We start from the raw sequence: 12,725 nt of genomic DNA on the forward strand, positions 1-12,725 counted from the left end.
ACGCTCAACAGATCGGCAGCATCCTGGACAGTCTCAGTTCTGGAACTGGGTCTTCCACCATTTCTCCTTTCAGAGATGTAGTCTGATGTACTGAGTTCCCAGCATTTTCTACTTTATAATTTTACATTTTGTTACTGCTACACTGCAGGAAACATGGCAGCCAGCTGTGCTGGGCAAGATCCCACACAGCAGGAAGATTGTGATCAAATGTGCTCGGTTTAGCTGCTGGGGTCAGGCTGAAGTGTATCCGCATCCTCTATACAGACCGGGAAACCAGCCTGAGCACCGGCCCCGGCAGAGGGTCATTAGGTTCCAATTCCACCTTAGTTTGTGAATCGGAAATGGCAGGAACACCACGGCAAATTGCCGGTACCAAAGCGTCTTTGTATGGGTGATAGTATTGGGCCGGTGACTCTGAGGATATGGAACTGGCAGTATACGGGCTTCAGTCCAGGTTGGTAATTCTACAGCTGGGATCAGAATTTTCTCAGTCTGCAGTGAAGCTGAAATCCCGGGATGCTGGACATTGGTTATCAGAAGATCACCGTCAAAACTGCCCACTAGGACATCATATCTGTCAAGTATTTTGGAGATTATTTAAGAGTTAACTAGGGAGTTAGGTGAAGTTGGGCAGTGATGTTGTTCATCTGAACTTTGTTAAAGTCAGTATCAATATCCCGCATGGCTGCTGATCGGGAAGGTTCGGTCACGTGGGAGTCACGGGGAGCTGGCGAGCTGGATTCACACCGGGCTCCAGAACAAGAAGCAGAGGGAGATGATCGAAAATGGTTTTAGCGAATGGAGCCCTGTGACGGGTGGGATGTGTGTGTCAGTGTCGAGACCTCTGTAATTTCACTATTCATGCCATTGATTTGTATATGAATGTACATGGCACGATGAGCACGTTTGAATTGAATTAAATTGAATTGATTTTGTAAATCCTTCACATACGTGTGGAGTAAAAATCTTTACGTTACATCTCGGTCTAAATGTGCAATGCACAATGAAAGTAATTTATAATAATTTATAATATATTGAACAGTCCATGTAATATAGAGTAAACTCAATTGAGCGTGAGTTAACTAGTCTCATGACCTGGTGGAAGAAGCTGTTCCGGAGCCAGTTGTTCTCGGCTTTTATGCTGCGGTACCGTTTCCCGGATGGTAACAGCTGGAATAGATTATGGTTGGGATGACTCTGGTCCCCAGTGATCCTTCGGGCCCTTTTTACACACCTGTCCTTGTAAATGTCCTGAATCATGGGACGTTCACAACTGCAGATACGCCGGGCTGTCCGCACCACTCTCTGCAGAGTCCTGCGATTGAGGGAAGTAAAGTTCCCATACCAGGTAGTGATGCAGCCAGTCAGGAAGCTCTCAATTGTGGCCCTGTAGAAATTTCTTAGGATTTGGGGGCCGATACCGAACTTCCTCAACCGTCTGGGGTGAAAGAGGTGTTTTTGTGCCTTTTTCACCGCACAGCTGGTGTGAACAGACCACGTGAGATCCTCGGTGATGTGGATGCCGCGGAACTTAAAGCTGTTCACCCTCTCAACCCCAGATCCATTGATGTCAATAGGGATTAGCCTGTCCCCATTCCTCTGTAGTCCACAACCAGCTGTTTCGTTTTTGTGACATTGAGAGGAAGGTTGTTACTTTGCCACCACTGTGTCAGAGAGATGACCTCTTCCCTGTAGGCCACCTCGTTATTGCTTGAGAAGAGGCCAATCTATGTAGTGTCGTCGACAAACTTAATTAGCAGATTAGAGCTGTCGGTGGCGACACAGTCATGTGCATACAGGGAGACTAAATTCGGGAGACTGGTTTATAAGGCAACAGGTGACAATGAATTTCAAAGACATCTTGGTCAGTTATGGAGATGGGCTGAGTAATGCCAAATGGTTTTCAACTTGGACAAATGAGCGATGGTGCATTTTGGACAGTCAAACTAGGTGGGACTGGTCTAGTGAATGGGAGGGCACCAAGTGTTGTGGAACAGAGCGACCTGGGATTACAAGAGTACAGTCACTGAAAGTGGATGTGCAAGTATAGAGGGTGGAAAAGACGGATTTAATCATGCTGGCCTTCATCAGTTAGGGCATTGAGTTCGGGATTTTGGGCATTATATTGTTGGTGTGGCTACACAGAGTATTCTGTACAGTTGTGTTGACCCTGCTGTAGGAAAGATACTATCAAGTTGGATAGGGTGCAGACGAGATTGCTGAAGATGTTGCCTGGATTAGAGGGCTGAGTCATAGGAAGAGGTTGGCCGAGCTGGATCTTTATTCCAGAGGAGAATGAGGGTGACATTGTAGGAGTTTATGAAATCAAGTGGGAACATAGATAATGTTGTTGGTCATGGTATTATCCCCAGGGTTCAAGATTCAAGATTGTTTACAAGTGTATAGAAGAATAAAGTAATTGTTATTCTGGATCCAAAGCAAGTCCTTGTAAATCTCCTCTGTGCTCCCTCTATAGCAGCCATATTGTTTCTTGTAGTGAGGTGACCAGAACTGAACACAGTACTTCCAAGCGGGTTCTAATCAAGGTCTTATATATCTGTAACATTACCTCACGCTCTTGAACTCAATTCCGTGGCTAATAAATGTCAACACACCATATGCTTTCTTATCAACACTGTCAACTTGTGCAGCAGCTTTGAATGTTCTATCGACACTAGCCCCAAGATCTCACTGATCCTCCAGATTGACAAGAGTATTACCATTGATATTATATTATTTTGAAATTTGACCGAAATGAACCGCTTCACGCTTATCAGTATTGAACTCCATCTGCCACTTCTCTGCCCAGTTCTGTATCCTATCGATGTTGCACTGTAACATCTGACAACCCTGCAGACGATCCACAACACTCCCAACTTTTGTGTCTTCAGCAAACTTACTAACCCATCCTTCAACTTTCTCATCCGGGTCATTTGTAAAAATCACAAAGAGAAGGGGTCCCAGAACAGACCCAAAGGAACACTATCGGCCATCATCATCCATGCAGAATACGAAATATCTAAAACCGCCCTTTGCCTTCTGTGGGCATACCAATTCTGGATCCACAAAGCAAGGTCTCCTTGGATCCCATCCCTCATTATTTTCTGAATGAACTTTCCATGGGGAACCTTAGCTGACCTCTTACTGAAATCCATATACAGTACTTCCACTACTCTACCTTCATCAATGTGTTCTGTTACATCTTCAAAGAATTCATCAGGTTCATAAGGCGTGACCTGCCTTCGGCAAAGCCATGCTGACTATCCCTAATCAGATTACGTCTCTCCAAATGCTTACTGGTCTATAATTTCCTGAGTTATCTACTCCCTTTCTTAAACAAGGGAACAACATTTGCAAACTTCCAATCCTCTGGTACTTCTCCCCACCTCATTGATGATGTGAAGATCATCGTCAGGGGATTAGTAATCTCTTCCCTCGATTCATACAGTAGCATGGGGTATATCTTGTTCAGTCCCGGCGACTTATCTAACTTAAAACCTCCCAAAAGATCCAGCGCATGCTCTTTCTTAAAGTCCATACACTCATGTGTTTCAGTCTGCGGTAAGTCATCCCCACAATTGCCAAGGTCCTTTTCACTGGTGAAAACTGAAGCAAAATACTCAGCACCTCAGAATATTTCAATGATCGGCAGGTTGAGAAACATCTGTTGAGAATGTAGCGGTGAAATGTAACCAAGCTAATTTGCCATTGCTGGCGACCCCCCACAGGTTTGTTCTACTTATATGACGTGCCCTCAAATCCAATAATGATTGTTACAAATGTCAGTGATAAGTATTCGATCCTTTATTAGCAATCAGTAATCATACAATCTTGAAGTGATGGAACTGATCTGTACCCAAATTTAAGTTCAGTGTATTTGAATGGATAATAACAAAATATATGACATCCGTCAGTCCCCAGCTGGGTAGTGTAGTAGGCCTCCGTTAATCTCGATAGACATGGATTTGCACCTTGGAAAATTTCCAGGGCGCAAGCCTGGGCAAGGTATTTTTCTTATGGAAGATCGGCAGTAGCCCGAGCTGCAAGTCTCCCCTCTCCACGCCACCAATGTTGTCTGAAGGAAGGGCATTAGGGCTGTGTACTGCATGGAACAAAGCGCAAATATATAACTGACTCCCTTTGCGTGTACCACACCCCCACTGATGCAAAAGTTACCATAAAAAACATCATAAATACACAACGCAGGATGCAGTGCTGATAGAGAACAGATACATGGCTCCTACACACAGGCTCAGCTCTGATACAGGGCCTTCCACCTGAAATATTAACATACTCTCTGTCTTGTTGAATAACTCCAGCATCTTATTTTATTTATGTTAATGATTATTCCCAACTTCTTGTTTTGGATGTATGGCATGTCGACATTGTGTTTAACAAGGTGTCATATAACTAACTATCTGATAATAGCCAGGTGATAGGCTCAAAGAAATCTTAACCGGGTTTTGGTGCTAATAATGGTCTTAAAGTCCTGCCGGAAAAACTATAGTGGTTCAGAACAAGATGTCACGATGCTATGGGTGATATTGCATTGTTCAGGATGTCAGAGTGTCTCTCTATAGACTCAAATCCTATATTGCCGTAGATGTCAATGCCAGGCGATGTTAAACTGAAAGGAGACGGTGAGAATCAGGTGTGGCTGAGAAATCTGTATAATCCAGTGACGAGAGGAATAGAAGTCTCATCGTCAGCAGAAATGTTTCAGCCCACTCTGCAGTAACACTTGTCCATTACTCACCACAGCGCCACCAGTGGTAGGAGGACCAAAGCAGTGGGCGCTGACTGCTCAATCTGCCTTGCCATTCCGTAGACGCAACACACCTGGTCCAGGACACAAGATCGGTTCCAAAAAGGGAATTGCCTGCAATACAGAGAGTAGATACCCTGGAGAATCCTGGCCCAGTGTACAATGCATGGAGAGAGTGGAAATGGACATTGTGTAGCTGTGGGTGGATCAGGCCATGTCAAGGCTTCACAGGATCGGCCCAAGATGTTTGGAAGTGTTTGCCTCCGTTTAAAAACAAAAGCATTCTCCTTTAATTAATGTCTGACCCTCCTGTTGTTGTTTTTTTTTGTTACAGAACAGTAAAAACTGATCACGCCTGTCCCCAAAATGGATCAAGGTTCGAGCAGTGGAGGAGCTCCAGTGACGTCAACGTCGAGAAAGGACACGGGTATGTTGGCGAATTATTTTAATTTATAAATACTCTGCGGATTCTGCGTCTGAGTTTAATGCAATATAGGCAATTCACAAAGTATTTGTGAAAACTGAGCAGGGAGATGAGAGAGAGAGAGAGTGAGAGTTGACATCTCTGGGGGAAACACAGTCACATGTGGAAGGAGTACAGTTACCATCTGCTCCTGCTCCTCAGACAGATTGTGATGCACATTAAAATAGTGAGTTACTCCAGAAGACAAGACATTCTGCAGATGCTGAAAGTTTCGGGCAACAAAAAGACACACAAAATATTGGCAGAATTCAGCAAGTCAGGCAGCATACATGGACAGGAATAAACAGTCAACATTTCAGATCAGGACCACAAGGAATAGAAAGTAATGTGACAATATCTAGAATTTCTGTCCCCTCATTTCCAGTCCGATGAAGGTCCTTGGCCTGAAACATTGATTGTTTATTCTCCTCCATAGACGCTGCCTGAACTGCTGAGTACCTCCAGCATTTTGTGAGAAATCCCAGAGGTTTGCTGAGGAAGGGGTTGACCAGGCAGGCAGACAGTAACCCAGAGCAAAGCGGTGGTGATGGGCAGTACCAGGAGAGTGATGGTGATGGGTTACTATATTCTCAGGAATAAGCAGAGTCCTTTCAAAACAGGGAGGTATATTCCTGCGGACATGAAAGAGCAGACTTCAACAGATGGAACTATACCACCTCCTACACCCCGGCGAGCCCTACCCTCCGGCCCAAACCCGTTCTCCCATATATATATTTCGGACTGTGTTTTGTTTTTTTAAAAATTTTATTGAGTTTTCAAATGATTACAGAAAGAAAAAAAATCTACCCTTCCCCCTCCCCTTAACCGCTCACCCCTAACATCCCTATAGAAGAAAAGAAAAAGAAAAAGAAGAAGAAAGAAAGAAAGAAAGAAAGAAAGAAAGAAAGAAAGAATGCCTGTATATTGGAAGATCCCCACATGCTCCACGGAGTTCATAATAACTTTAGTATATAAATATTTCTTTCTTTCCCCAAATAACCAATTATTTTATCTTCGGAGCACCTATATATTTAATCCTGTCTTTGGTAAATAAGGGTGCCAAATTTTCAAAAATGTTTCATATTTATCTCTTAAATTATAAGTAATTTTTTCAAGTGGAATACAGCTGGAAATTTCATTCTTCCAACGATCTGTACTTAAATATGAATCCGATTTCCAAGTAACTGCAATAGCCTTTTTGGCTACTGCCAGTGCAATTTTTGTGAATTCTTTCTGATATTTATTCAATTTGGGTTTTGGTTTTATCCCTTCAATATCGCTAAATAAAAATAATATTGGGTTATGTGGAAGTTGTGTTCCAATAATTTGTTTCAGTAAAACTCTTAAATTTGTCCAAAAAGCTTGGATTTTTGAACAAGACCAAGTAGAATGTAAAAAAGTACCAATTTCTTGGTTACATCGGAAATACTGATCAGATAAATTTTGGTTTTATTTATTTATTTTTTGTGGTGTAATATATAATTGATGTAAAAATTATATTGCACTGATCTTAACCGGACATTTATTGTATTTGTCATACTATCAAGACAAAGTCTTGACCAATTTGTTTCTTCAATTTTAATATTCAAGTCAATTTCCCATTTTTGTCTTGACTTATGGATTCCTTGTTTAATTGCCTGTTTTTGAATCAAACTATACATACAAGAAATAATTTTTTTAGTTTTTCCTTTTTGAATTAAAGTTTCTATTTCATTAAGATTTCGGCAATAGCATTGTTTGATCCAATATTTCTCTTAAATAAGCCCTTAATTGGAAGTAACAAAAAAGAGTGTTGTTTGATATTTTATATTTATTCTTTAATTGATCAAATGACATTAATATATCTCCTTCAAAACAATCTCCTATATATCTAATCCCTTTCTGAAACCAATTATATAAAAATGGATTATCCATTATAAAAGGAATGTCAATTTTGAATTAAAGATCTCTTTGCTAATAAAGATTTCTTTATCTCATCATCAACATTTATCTTATTCCAGAAATCAAATGTTTTAATATAGGAGATTCTTTCTTTTCCCGTATCCATTTAGATTCCCATTTATATATAAAATCTTCTGGTGTATCTTCTCCTATTTTATCCAGTTCTATTCTAATCCATGCTGGTCTATCTTTCTCAAAAAAAGATGCCATAAATCTAAGTTGATTTGCTTTATAATAATTCTTAAAATTTGGAAGTTGTAACCCTCCTAGATCAAATTTCCACGTCAATTTTTCCAAAGATATTCTTGACATCTTACCTTTCCAAAGGAACTTCCTCACATATTTATTTAACTCTTGAAAAAACTTCTGGGGTAGTTGTATTGGTAGTGATTGGAATAAGTATTGTAATCTAGGGAATATATTCATTTTTATGGTATTTACTGTACCTACTAATGTTATTGGTAATATCATCCATTTATCAAGATCTTCTTGAATTTTTTTCAATAATGGTAAATAATTTAATTTATACAAGTTCTTTATATCATTATCAACTCTTATACCTAAATATTTTATACCATTTATCGGCCATCTAAATTGAGTTATTAATCGACATTGACTATAATATCCTTTAGTAAGAGGTAAAATTTCACTTTTATCCCAATTTATTTGTAGCCTGATATTTTCCCATATTCTTCTAATCTAGAGGATAATTTACGCAATGAGTACAATGGGTTTGTTAAATAAAGCAGAACATCATCAGCAAATAAATTAATCTTGTATTCCTCCTGGTTAACTCTGAAACCCTTAATATCTGGGTCCATTCTAATTAATTCAGCTAATGGTTCAAACGCCAACACAAATAAAGCAGGTGACAATGGACAACCTTGCCTAGTTGACCTTGTTAACTGAAATGGTGTTGCAATTTGACCATTTGTCACTATTTTAGCTTTGGGATTAGTATTTAAGGTTTTAATCCATTTTATAAAGGATACTCCTAATCTATATTTTTCCAATACCTTAAATAAAAAATCCCATTCCAATCTATTAAATGCTTTTTCTGCATCTAAGGCAATTGCCACACTCATTTCCTCCCTCTTTTGTGCTAAATGAATTATGCTAAGTAACCGGGTTACATTATCTGCCGATTGTCTATTTTTAATAAATCCTGTTTGATCCATATGTATTAATTTTGGTATTTAGATAATCTGTTAGATAAGATTTTTGCTATTATTTTATAGTCAGTGTTTAACAAAGAAATAGGTCTATATGATGTTGGCTTTAAAAGATCTCATCTTTTTTTGGCAATACTACTAAAATAGCTGTCGATAATGATTCTGGAAGTTTATGCATTCTTTCCGCTTGATGTATTAACTCCATAAGAGGAGGAATTAATAGATCTTTAAACTTTTTATAAAATTCAGGTGGAAAACCATCTTCTCCTGGGGATTTATTACTTTGAAATGATCCTAGAGCTTCTTCGACCTCTTTTAATGTAAAAGGCACATCTAATCCCTTCTGTTCTTCCGAATTCAATTTTGGAAGAGTTATTTGTGATAAAAACCTTTCTATCTTGACATTATCATTTTGTGGTTCTGATTGATACAGGTTCAGAATAAAAATTCTTAAAAGTTTCATTAATTTCTAAAGGTTTATAAGTAATTTTATTTACTCTTGTTCGAATTGCATTTATCGTTTTAGAAGTCTGGTCTGTTTTTAACTGCCAAGCAAGAACCTTATGTGATCTTTCACTTAGTCCATAATATATCTGTTTAGTTCTCATAATTGCTTTTTCTGTTCGATATGTCTGAAGTGTATTATATTGTAACTTCTTATTAACAAGTTGTCTTCGTTTTTCTTCTGTCAGATATCTTTGAGATTCATTTTCTAATTTTGTAATCTCTTTTTCCAATTGATCTATTTCTATCATATATTCCTTCTTAATTTTAGAAGTATAACTTATTATCTGACCTCTCAAATATGCCTTCATTGCTTCCCACAATATAAATTTATTATCAACTGAATGTGAATTTGTATCTAAAAAAAACTGAATCTGCTTTTTCATAAAATCACAAAAATCTTGATGTTTTAGTAATATTGAAATAATTCTCCATCTGTAAATTGATTCCTCTTTATCTATCATTATCATTGTCATTATCAAAGGAGAATGATCTGACAATATTCTTGCTTTATATTCCATATTTTTCACTGTCTTGAATATTCGTTGTTAATAGGAAAAAAATCTATCCTTGATTAAGTTTTATGTCTATTTGAATAAAATGAATAATCTCTTACTTTTGGGTTAATTCTTCTCCATATATCAATCTTTCATCAATGATAAAGTTAATTTTGCTATTTTTGATTTTGTGACAACCTTTGTTGATCTATCTAAAACTGGATCTAGACAAAAGTTAAAATCTCCACCTATTAATATCTTGTCATGTGCGTTAGCCAAATTCAAAAAGACCTCGTATAAATTTTACATCATTTTCATTTGGTGCATAAATATTCATAGGAGTCCATAGTTCTGAAAAAATTGACAATGTATAATTACATATCTGCTCGCCGAATCAATTAATACATTTTCTATTTTAATTGGTAAATTTTTATTAACCAAAATTGCAACTCCTCTCGCCTTTGAGTTAAATGAAGCTGCAATAACATTTCCAACCCAATCTCTTTTTAATTTCTGATGTTCTTTCTCTATTAAGTGTGTTTCTTGTAAAAAAAAGAAAATAGATATACCTTTTTAATGTGTGTTAAGATTCTTCTTCTTTTCACCAGTCCGTTAAGCCCATTAACATTAAAACTTTAAAAATTTAGTAAATTAGTCATTGTTTTTAATTGGGTTACTCCAATCTATAATAATACCTAATCTTTCAACTTTCGTGGTACTTTGGGGAATCTTTTTAAAATTCTCCATGTTGCTATGTGTGTCCCCACCGATCATCCAGGCAAAAAAAAAAGATAGAAGAAAAATAGATTATAAAGTAAAAAACAAAATACCCCCTACTAATGTTGTGGATAAAAAAACCCACAACATTACCCCCCTCTGTTTTACGGATCATGGCCGTCGTCATGACTACACACGTGAATCCCGTAGCAATCGATCCAAAGCTCACCCAGCTCCCCAGTGACATAAAAATGTATATATATGAGAAGAAAAATACTACTCGCAATTAATAATTCTCCCCCTGTATCATCCTTAAATGTCCATCAATTCCATTCACTGTCTCTGTCTTCATCTTTAATCCATTACGCTTAGAAATCTCTTGGAAATTATCAGTGTTGCTGGGTGACGCATTATGAATTTATAACCCTTTTCCCATAAAGCTTTTTTCACTGGGTTAAATTCCTTTTTTCTCTTCAAAAGGTTATAAGTTATATCAGAATAGAAAAGAATTGCTTTCCCTTCTATCATTAATGTCCGTTTACTCTTTCTGGCACATTGGGCAGCCGCCTTCAGGATCTTTTCTTTATCTTGGTATCTTAAGCATTTTATCAAAATTGATCGCGGAGTTTGATCAGCTTGATGTCTTGAACTTAAGGCTCTATGACCCCTTTCAATTTCAATTAGAGTTTCTTCTTCCATTTCCAAGTTTTCAGGGAACCATTGTTGAAAAAAAATTATTGGATCTTATCCTTCTATATCTTCTTTATCCAACAATCTTAATATTGTTTCGTCTGCTAAAATTTTCAAGCTTCTCCACTTTTTCCAACAATTGTTTTCTTTCTAATGTCCAGGCAGAGATATTATCTTCCATTTTATTCATTCTTTCAACCATAACTTCCGTTGTGGCTTCCAAGTCTATAATTCTCTTTCATTTTTTCCTGTCTTTTTATCATTTTATCAAAAATAATCTCGATATTTATCTTTTTCATTTCTTCTATTGCGTTTAATTTTTCTAATTTACGCATTATTTGCATCAAAGTTTTTTCTATATTTCCAGAAAAACTTTTACCTCCATCTTCGTCTGATTTATCCAGAGAATCTGAATCTGCCTCAGATTCATTTTCACTTCCCGTTTCAATCGTAACTGGGATTTGTAGTTTTGAGTGCTCGCATTTGCGCATGCTCCTTCCTTCACGTTTGCGCAGTTCTTGTTGGTCTTTTTCTTTAGAAATGGTCGGTGTTGCCACAGTTTCCTGTTCTGTATCGCTGCAGGTAAAATGTACCTGAGCCCGCGGTTCTCTGGCAGCAGCGGGCCTTGATTCTGTTCCAACTTGCGTTGTCTTCACGGTAATAGTTTTCTTCATCTTCTGTTTATGAGACACAGTTTGAAACAATCCGGAGTAGTTTATAAGTAACTTTTAGAAAGTATTTACTAACTTTTCTTCACGTAAACATTAATTTACTGATTTTTTATGGGAGCTGGTTTCCCGTGTCTCCATCCTACATCATTACGTGAACCCCCCCCTCCCCCCCGGACTGTGTTTTGTTGTGATCTTTAGGTTCCAGAGAGAAAGTTACTACCCAGTATGGTGTTGTAATTTCTTTAATGCTCCTAATTTTCCTTCACAGTTCCGAGCTCAGAGATCACCGAGCTCCTGGCAAACTGTAACGATTTCCAGCTGCTGCAGTTGACGGACTTCTACCGGGACAGGCTGGAGCAGGCGATGGAAGGAGGGGTGCACGGAGTGAGCCTGGCGTTAACAGCCGAGAATCAGTTCAGTGGAGAGGAACATCGAGTGAGTGGGAGGGAGAATGGGTTTGAATTTTCACACATCACAGGACTGATGGGTGTCGGAACTCTGACTCAGCGGATAATAAAGCATAAAAACAAATCAGAAATAAATATATATAATTCTTAAAACTGTGAATCTGAAGGAATGATTGAAAGAGTTGTAAATACCCCTGCTGGCAGCTCAATGTTCAGAGCGAGGCGAGTAGGCAACAGTTCTATGATGTTGCAATAAACGAGCTTAAATAGAAATACGGTAGGAATCTTTATTTCGGGAAGGGTGTACAGTGTGACGGCAGGATTCAGTGAGAACCGGGGCATTACGACTGGATGCCACAGGAGCTCGAGTGTGTTCTGTTCTGGGTGGAGATGATTGTGTTACAATCTGTAACTGTAAACAGTGTGGATTGGGGAATACTGCCGTGTTGTAATGTGTAGTCACTGAATAAACCTCCACTGGGAAAGGCAAAGGAAAGGCATCATGTGTCAGCTGGTAATCCGCTGTCATGTTGGACACTGGCAGACTGAGGAGATGAATCACATCATCTTTTCTGCAACTTCTCCAAGACTGTTCACTCTGTTATAAAAACCCTCCTGAATTCTTTCTTCATCTGTCATCATTATTTTCTGATTTCTGTTTTGCTCCGTCAAATCCGGTGAGGAATTATTTATGGATTTGGAGCCACGTCAATGAAGCGGTCACAGACCAGCCAGGATCTCATTGACTGGTGGACCAGGTTCACGGTGAATGTCCCTCCGTGTGCTCTGCACTCAGAATGTACAGTCCATGTCCAGACAGAATCAGCACCCGTCCGGGTGACTGCTCAGTGTGATCCCGTTACAGAGCACATCATTTACTTCTCATTCTCTGTGTGAA

At 38.5% G+C, this 12,725-nt stretch overlaps 1 protein-coding gene across 1 annotated transcript in view; it reads left to right on the plus strand.

Moving 5' to 3' along the window:
* LOC140724374 (NACHT, LRR and PYD domains-containing protein 3-like) overlaps positions 1-12,725 on the plus strand; it is a 33,008-nt gene that overhangs the window by 2,248 nt on the left and 18,035 nt on the right. Inside the window, exons 2-3 of the mRNA XM_073038821.1 lie at positions 5,100-5,192; positions 11,689-11,855. Coding sequence (XP_072894922.1) covers positions 5,132-5,192; positions 11,689-11,855 — 228 coding nt within the window. The 5' untranslated portion in view covers positions 5,100-5,131. The remainder of the gene's footprint in view (positions 1-5,099; positions 5,193-11,688; positions 11,856-12,725) is intronic.

The sequence above is a fragment of the Hemitrygon akajei genome, unplaced genomic scaffold (genome assembly GCF_048418815.1).
Source record: "Hemitrygon akajei unplaced genomic scaffold, sHemAka1.3 Scf000199, whole genome shotgun sequence".
Lineage (NCBI taxonomy): Eukaryota > Metazoa > Chordata > Chondrichthyes > Myliobatiformes > Dasyatidae > Hemitrygon > Hemitrygon akajei.